Source organism: Panicum virgatum, chromosome 6N (genome assembly GCF_016808335.1).
Source record: "Panicum virgatum strain AP13 chromosome 6N, P.virgatum_v5, whole genome shotgun sequence".
NCBI lineage: Eukaryota > Viridiplantae > Streptophyta > Magnoliopsida > Poales > Poaceae > Panicum > Panicum virgatum.
In genome coordinates this window covers 19,146,060-19,154,437 of record NC_053150.1, presented here as the reverse complement: position 1 = coordinate 19,154,437, position 8,378 = coordinate 19,146,060, and the positions used below count along the sequence as shown (strand labels likewise).

At 51.0% G+C, this 8,378-nt stretch overlaps 1 protein-coding gene across 1 annotated transcript; it reads left to right on the top strand.

The window, feature by feature from the left end:
- Positions 1–440: 440 nt before the first annotated feature.
- On the top strand, positions 441–1,957 carry LOC120679208 (probable purine permease 4). The gene has a single exon (XM_039960746.1). It carries the CDS (start codon positions 591–593, stop codon positions 1,779–1,781), a length of 1,191 nt encoding a protein of 396 aa, XP_039816680.1. The 5' UTR covers positions 441–590; the 3' UTR covers positions 1,782–1,957.
- Positions 1,958–8,378: the final 6,421 nt, after the last annotated feature.

Genomic DNA, 8,378 nt, shown 5'->3' with positions numbered 1-8,378 from the left:
CTGCATCATTTTACAGCGTTAATTTCCTGATATTTCTGAAGAAGGAAACAAACGACAACAGCCGGACCCTTGTATAACGACAATACTGTTGATATGCTAGCCTACAGCGGCAGACGTTTCTAGCGCCGACAGGTATACAAAGCAGGAATTCTTTCTCCTTTGTCTCGCTCATGTGTGACAGAGATGTCATTCATTCCAGTAGTCATCCGGCATGAACAGTAAGATCAGTATTATTACTTCATATATACTACTCAAGAAGTGTTTTTCTTCTGTTTTTTTCTTCTTGTGTTATTGCAAGGAGTGCAATAGCTGACGGCCTGGGTTACTGAAACATGACACAAGGATGTGTACGTGGACGTATGGTAGGTCCCAGGTGTACAACATCACTGACAGCGAAAGCATCCTTGGGGAGCAAATAATTGCACCCCACTATCGACATTGTATTCCATTCCATGGAGTCCACTTCATGTGTCCCCAACAGGCTCTAAACTAAGGCTCGCCAATTCGTACCGACATGCTCTGGAAATATCCCTTAAATACCAGGCACTAGAAGCTAGCTAGCTAGGCAGCAAACAAATCCACCACTCGCCATGGACGCCAAGAACAACCCACCAGCAGCAGCAGCCGTCAAGGAGCAGCCCTCGGCGGCCACACAGCTCCGTTCCCACCTGCTGGCCGCCCATGACCACGAGCGCCTCGCCGGCGCGCCGCCCCTCGTCGATGCGCCGCCGCCGGTTATCAGTAGTCTCAGCCGCTGCGCCGCGCGCCGCTCGCTGCTACTGGTGACCACCTACGCGGCGCTGTTCAGCGGTTCGTTGTTGTCGAGCCTCCTGTCCCGGTTCTACTTCGCGCACGGCGGCGCCGACCGGTGGCTCGCCACGCTGGTCCAGTCCGCCGGGTTCCCGCTGCTGCTCCTCCTCCTCCTGGCCCGGCCGCCGGCGTCGAGGATGTTCGGCGGCTTCACGCCGCGGCTCGTGATGTACTGCGTGCTCCTGGGCCTGGTGATGGGGCTCAACAACCTGCTCTACTCGTGCGGCACGTCCTACCTGCCCGTGTCCACCACCTCGCTGCTCCTCTCCATGCAGCTGGCCTTCACGCTGGCGCTCGCCGCGGCGCTCGTCCGCGTGCCGCTGTCCTTCGCCAACATCAACGCCGTCGTGCTCCTCACGCTGTCCTCGCTGCTGCTCGCGCTCCGGCATGGGGTCGGCAGCGGCCGTCCGGACACCGGCAACGCCGCCGGCGCGGACTACCTGGTCGGGGTCGCGGCCACCCTCGGCGCCGCGCTGCTCTTCGCGCTGTACCTGCCGGCGGCCGAGCTCGTGTACCGGCACGGCGGCGTGAGGGGCTTCAGGATGGTTGTGGAGGCGCAGGTGATCATGGAGGCCGTGGCGACCGCCGTGTCAGGAGCCGGCATGGCCGCGTCCTCCGGCGGCAGGGGGCCATGGAGCGGCGTGGAGGCGACGTGGGACCTGTCACCTGCGGCCTACTACGCGGTGGTCGGGGCGGCCGTCCTCAGCTGGCAGCTGTGCTTCTTCGGAACGGCGGGCACTGTGTACCTGACCACGGCGCTGCACGGCGGCATCTGCATGACGGCGCTGCTGGCGCTGAACGTCGCCGGCGGCGTGGTGGTGTTCGGGGACGAGTTCGGCGCCGAGAAAGGCGTCGCCATGGTGCTCTGCCTCTGGGCCTTCTCGTCGTACATATATGGGGAGTACAAGAAAGGTGGGAAGTTGGTGGAAGGGGCAAGTCAGATCGACTATGGAGTTCTGGATCAGGTGTAGCTAGCGTAGCTTTTCCATTACAAGGAATGTAAATCTTCTTTAGCTTTCCCGTCTCTCTGCTGTATTACGAATTTTGCACATATTCTGAACCCTCGTTATAAAAAAAAGTTAGAGAAGCCTAGCTGCTAGAGCACAAATCAACAATAATAGTGTGAGCGAGGCCCTACTCCAACCAATCACTGACATCCTTCCATCGGGGCCCAATATACCCATCACTTATGAAATGAATGGTCCTTGGTACGGTTCTGCAGATGTAGCTGAAGGTAATAAGCAGGACGGGTTTTGTGGACCCACGAAACAAGTAGCTCTCAGTGTTTTAAATAGCGGACACTAGAATTTAGAGGTGGGGTTACTCAGGCTATCCGCACTCGTCATATTCTAAATTCATTCTCTAAATAAAATATTCTGTTCTGTTCACCCAGATTCTCTTCTTTATATTCAGTTCTCTCGCAGCCATTCATTCTCTATATCTCTCCTCTATATCAACTACCAGCCACGGGACCCACGTGTCAGTATTTTTTTACTTTTTTTACCCGCCGACCCCCATCTCCTCCCTCTCCGTCCCATCTCTCCTCTTTTCCTCTGCCCCACGGAGTGCGCCCCTCCCTAGCTCTCTAGCCTCTCCCATCTCCCATCCGCTTCGGCGCGGCGGCGTCCGCGCCCACCCTCAGCCTCCCTCCCTCAACCGCGCGCGGAGGAGAGTAGGAAGGCTCCTCTCCGGCCGGCGCCCCTTCTCTCCCCCCCGGCCTCCCACCGTGCTCCGCGCGGAAGTCGAGATCCACGGAGCTCGGCTGGCGGCGCGCGGCGTTCTTCGGCAGGAGCCCACCCGCGGAGGCCCGCGCGGAGGCCGGCGGCGGGTCTCGCCAGTCGCGGCGGGGCGAACAGGCGGCACGCGCGCGCGGGCGTGCAGCCGTGGCCGGCGAACGCGCGCGCGGACGGCGGGCGAGTGGGCGTGGCGGGGGCGTGCGCGTGTGGACGGCGAGCGCGCGCCCGGGCGGCGAGCAGCGGGGGCGGCGAAGGTCGACCTCCATGCTGCTGCGGCATGGAGCCGCGGCCGGCGAACGCGCGCGGGCAGCGGGCGAGCGACCACGGCCGCCGAGCGCTCGCGCAGGCGGTAGGCGAGCAGCCGCGGCGGGGGCGTGCGCGTGCGGCGAGCAGCGGGGGCGGCGGAGGTCGACATCCATGGTGCTGCGGCGAGCGGCGGGCCGGGCGGCTCTGCTCCTCCTTCCCCCTCCCTCCCATGCGCGCTGGGCCGCTGCTCCCTCCGCGCGCCGGCCGCGGCGGCGGAGGTCCAGCTCGCGCGCGCTCCAGCCGCGGTGGCGGCGGGAGCAGGGGCTCAGGCCTCCGGTGCGGGGCGGCGGCGGAGGGCCACGAGGGGCGTTGGCGGCCTCGAGGTGGCGGCGGAAGCTCACGCGAGGCGCGGCTCCCCTTCTTTTTCTACTCCGGCGGCTTCCTCTGTGCGTCGGTAGCCTTGCCATCGTCGCCGGCCGCCGCCTATCTCATCTTCTCCGCCGCGGCCATCCTCTCTCTGTCTCCTTTCCTACTCTCTCTTCCTCCCGGTAGGCGGCAGAACGGCGCGTGCGCGGCGAGCGGAGGCCCGGGTGCGGCGGGTGGTCCGGTTCGAGGCGCGAGCGTAGACATGGTGGGGCCCCGCGCGGCGTAGCGGACGCCCGCTACATCGCTACATTTGGCGGAGAGAAACCCGTTCGCTATGATAGCGGACGCTTTGGCGTACCCCGCTGTGGCGTTTTTCCCGTTAAAAAGGTACGCTAAGCAGGCGCAGCGGATGGGTAACTTACCCCAGTGGCAGTGGAGAGAGCCTCAAAGCTGTTATTGATGGTGCTAGCCCGCTATTATCCTCTATAGCATGCTATTTTTCTACTGCCGTGGTTGCACTATTTTCTACTGTGTAGTTGTAAGTGGTTACAGTGGCAGCTTCATAGAACGTTGGTAGCTCTCACGAAAAAGATGCTAGAAGCAGAGCTTGCGCATGAGCAGCTCGGTGCTCTTTTGGTACTAGCTGATCTCGCAGAGCGCCACTGTGCTCGGGCAAAAACAATGGGGCTTTTTTCACACCGTGTGCCACAGGGCGCCATGCACGCTGAACGCATATGAGCGGGTTAGCACTTTCTGCAGCCACCGACAGATAAAATTAAACAGCGAAGGTGGACGAGGATGGAGGTATGAAAAAAGGTTTTATAAAGTACTTCTTGAGGAGCTCCTTAAAATATAAATATAATGAGCTCGCGCCCTAGATCTACTCTTTTTGCTGAAGCCGGAGTTCGTAGAGAGACATGTTTGTTGGCATCAAAATTTCAAAGTGGAGCTGAATTTTGTGGAGTGGAACAGTCCCAAAGACTCCTACTACACGTGGAGCCTTCGATTTATGATGATTTTGGAGAGCATATTTTACCACAAACCACCACATAAACCTGAGTGAAGTTCATTATTTGGCCTCGGTGACAACCTTACGAACACTTCATAATTTTATCACTGAATTTGTTGGGTTACAAATTTTTATGATGTTTCCAGCACAAAACGTTATAAAGTATATTCAGAAATTTTGTTTGTCATAATATTTTCGTCATATATAAATCAATTTTTTGTTTTCTTGGTAGTGAGGAGGCCGGTACTAGGTTAGGACGAGAGGAATGACAAGCTATAGGTGACAGCTACAAAACACTAACACCCATTACTTGAATCGTGTGATGGCCCATTACCTTACAAGTATCGAGGGTGTATGATGTTTGTCACCAACTCCCTCCGTCCCCAAATATAAGACATTCTAGAGTTTTTAATACAGATTATGACTGTGTAGAAAAGACTCTTCTACCTTTAATTAAGCATTGTGACCCTATTAATTTGGGTAAATTAAATATGTACTAATTAAAGTAGCATACCCTTTCCAATGCATCCCCCCACATGTACCTTCTTGCATGCACGTATTTCTGTTGGGAAGGACCCGAAAACGATGCACAATTAAGATAGTTGGGTCCACTCTCAACCTAAAATGTCTTATATTTGGGGACAAATTTTGAATCCTAGAATGCCTTATATTTGGGGACGGAGGGAGTAGGTCGCTATAGGCGATGTGCTTCGCCTTCAAACATAGCTGTGGTCCCATGGATTTAGGGACATTAGAAATTCGGACACCTCGGGAAATAAATTGTGGTAGGCTTTGAGCAATCAATATTCATCTGGGAATGGAGTGTAGTAATATATACCACCATACACTACAAGGTCTCACTTTGTGGGAGGAGGAGAGGCATGACCCGTGGTACAGTAGAGAAGGGGGAAGGCATGAATTGATCTAGTGATGGAAGGCACCAGGAAAAAGCCTTGTTAGGTCTTTTGGTTAGTTGTACGGTCTGCCACCGAGATTGCTTGCTCTTGGTTGTTTTGATGCAAGGGGTACCGAAGATGAAGCAACGGAGCAAATGGCCCAAGGGAGAATTTTCACCGACGGCCGCTGAACATAGAGGAGCAACGCCACGAACCTTGCCTACCGTGCTCCTCGTCATCCTAAGCTTGATTCAAGTGCCGCCGAGCACGACTTCATACTTCTGAAGAGGAGCAAATGTCCAAAAACTTACGACAGAGTTGGTCAGCTGCTCGTATGCTCCTGTTACTCTTGTCTGCATGCGCTACTGCTCCTAGTATACATTATTATGATCTCTTGCTATTATGCTAATGAAGGTGCATAATTACAGATTACAATATGGTCACTTTGTCAGTATGGCAAACATCTAGCAGAAACAAAAGGAAATATTTACAGTCATTAAGACTGACAAAATTTAACCTACACGTAATTACGCTCTCAGTCCCCCCCCCCACCCACCCCCTCCTCCCCCTCTGTCTGTCTGTCTGTCTGTGTCTCTCGCTGTATTACGAATTTTGCACATATTCTGAACCCTCGTTACAAAAAGTTACAGATTTCTAGAGCAGAAATCAACAATAATAGTGAGGGAGGTCCTACTAGAACCAGTCATTTCTGTTCTCTACATCCTTTGATCGGGACCTAATATTGGCCGGCCCCATCAGTGATGAAATGAATGGTCCTTGGTACAGTTCTCAACGTGACGCGTCAATGAAGGTAATAGGGAGGACGATGGGTTTGTGCTGAGCTGTCACTGCTGACCACTACTCCCTGACCAGTTGCGGCCCTTTCACTGGTGTCCCTATAATTAGAGATGGCATAATTACTTTTACAGATAAACTGTACGTTAGCTGCTAGGATTTTTCTTGGTTTGCGTGAGACTGTCCAATATTTGTTTGGTTTATTAAAGTTTATTTGGATTCTTACTTGGACATTGATAGTTTGGATCCTCCTCTTCCTTGAACTCTTCCCCCTCTTTTGAACCGATAGATCTTGTCTAATCTTACAACATTTTTGCGTTAGAAGTCTTTCCCGAGAGTCTCCAAATCTTGGGACCTCTGAGTCACATTTATGCCAGATTTGGATGTATTTTTCCCTAGGATGATAGTGGCAACAAGAAGCGGCAACATAACTAAAGCTGCCTGACTAGAGACCGATTTTTTCCCTTTGCTGCTACAATGCACCATTACCATCACGAAACTGTTGATGCAAAAATCCGCAGATTGGATCTCATGCGCTCCACGTATACGCTAGAGCTAGGGAGATCTGCTTCACTCCGATGTACCAAACCCAAATCGGTGCGCGTGTTGAGCGCTGGCGTACCAGTCAATTTGACCATTCAACTGACAGAGTTTGTATTAATATCGTATTGGCTAATTAATAGGATCATAATGCTGAGCCGATACAACACTTGGATAAATAAAACATATGAAGATCTGTCGGCCACATAATAAAAACACACAAAGCCAACGATCAATGGCCTATGCGATGGTTAAACATAAATGCGCCCATCGTTCGTTGAATAGAATTGATAAACTGAGAAATCACCGAACAAATAAATCATCATAAATAGAACCAGCAAACTGATGACAATTAATCTAGCATCATCACCAGTCAAGTCGGACCTAACCGAGACATCACTAGCAGCAGGGCGATAGACTTAAAAGTCACTAGCTGATGAATCAAGATGCAACGAGATAAGATTTCGGTAAAAGGTCAGTAAAGGTCAAGAATATGAAATTATCGGCTAATAAAGCACACTCTGGTGAATTTTTTATGACATGGCAATTAAAGCAAGTAACGGATGTAAAAGATAGACCAGCCGATAGATCTTATTCAAGGTGAGATAATTTGTGATTCTATCATATCTAGTAGGAGATCAACTTGATGCAGACTTACGAGGATATGATGAGAATTGATAACTAGTAGATGAATTTAGACGAAACCACAACGATGCGCCGGATGGTCAAAGCCTAGAACACTTGATAGACGAAGACCACGGCGAACTGGAGATCGAGGCGATGCGGCCCATCTTGCTGAAGAACTCATCAGGAATCTACATTATATTACTTCTACTCCTAGGCAAAAAAAGGTAAAGGTACGTGAAAGGTAAATGTGTTCGATTGGTCGTCGAGTGGTGACAAATTTCATTACAAGCTCGTAGGCTGATACTTATAGGCTACAAACCCTAGTTGATGATGATATGACTTGACTAAAAAGAAATAAACCTTCTAAAACAAACTAAATCTAGATCTGATATGATAATTTGCTGATGAAGTCTGCAAACCCAATTCTTGCTCCATCAGCTACGACTTCCTTCCAGCCCACAGGCTCAATGTGCTGTTATTTCCTGCCTGACGTCAGTTTGCTTCCATCGACTTCCTGTCATGCAGCATTCGATTAACACGTTCCAAAAACGGTGTCAAGAGGACCGTTGCTGTTCTGCACAATGATGCCTCTATTCTTTTCCACGGGAGCACACTGACAAGTCTCTTGTATATATATAGCCCACACTGTAGTATTGACTCTTCATACTTGATTATGGTTTGTATTGTAGTGATGGAAGGCACCAGGAAAAAGCCTTGTTAGGAGCTCTTGGTCAGTTGTTGTTTTTTCCATGAACAGCGGACGATACAACGGGCAGAAGGCCAGAGGAGAATTACACTCTGACTGCAGCTGAAGAGAGAGAACGACCAAAGCGTAAACACATTCAGGTAGCCACTGTGAACCTTGCATGCCGCGCTCCTAGATGGGACCACGCCAGGGGACTCTTTAGAGCCAATGGGTTCATCTACCAGCGTCAGAGATTCGACATGGAAGCTGTATAAGCTTCTTCTTCGCAGTAGAGAGATAAACTTTATGATTATTTATCTTTCATTAACTAATCCAAATGCTTGATTCAAACGACTGCTCTTGATGAACATATTTTTTTTTAACTTACTCCTTTTGGATGCCAGTATTAATATAAAATAGTTGAAGGGGAAAATGTATTATGCCAATAGGATATACTGCAGAAATTCTCAACCGTGTCAGCCCATCGGCCCATCCTTGCCAGCCCAAAAAAGCACCAATATGAAAGGCCCATCCTTATGTTGTACGCGCGGTTTCACATTGGAGGCTGCTAGTTTAGTTTTCCATGCATTCATGTCAAAATCATAATTAAATTGAATCTCACTTGCTAGTTTAGTTTTTCTTTTTCAAAATCCTTCAAGATGGGTTTA

Bases quoted from the DNA above. Each gene is read 5' to 3' on its own strand.
- LOC120679208 (XM_039960746.1), top strand. From the start codon at position 591: ATGGACGCCAAGAACAACCCACCAGCAGCAGCAGCCGTCAAGGAGCAG.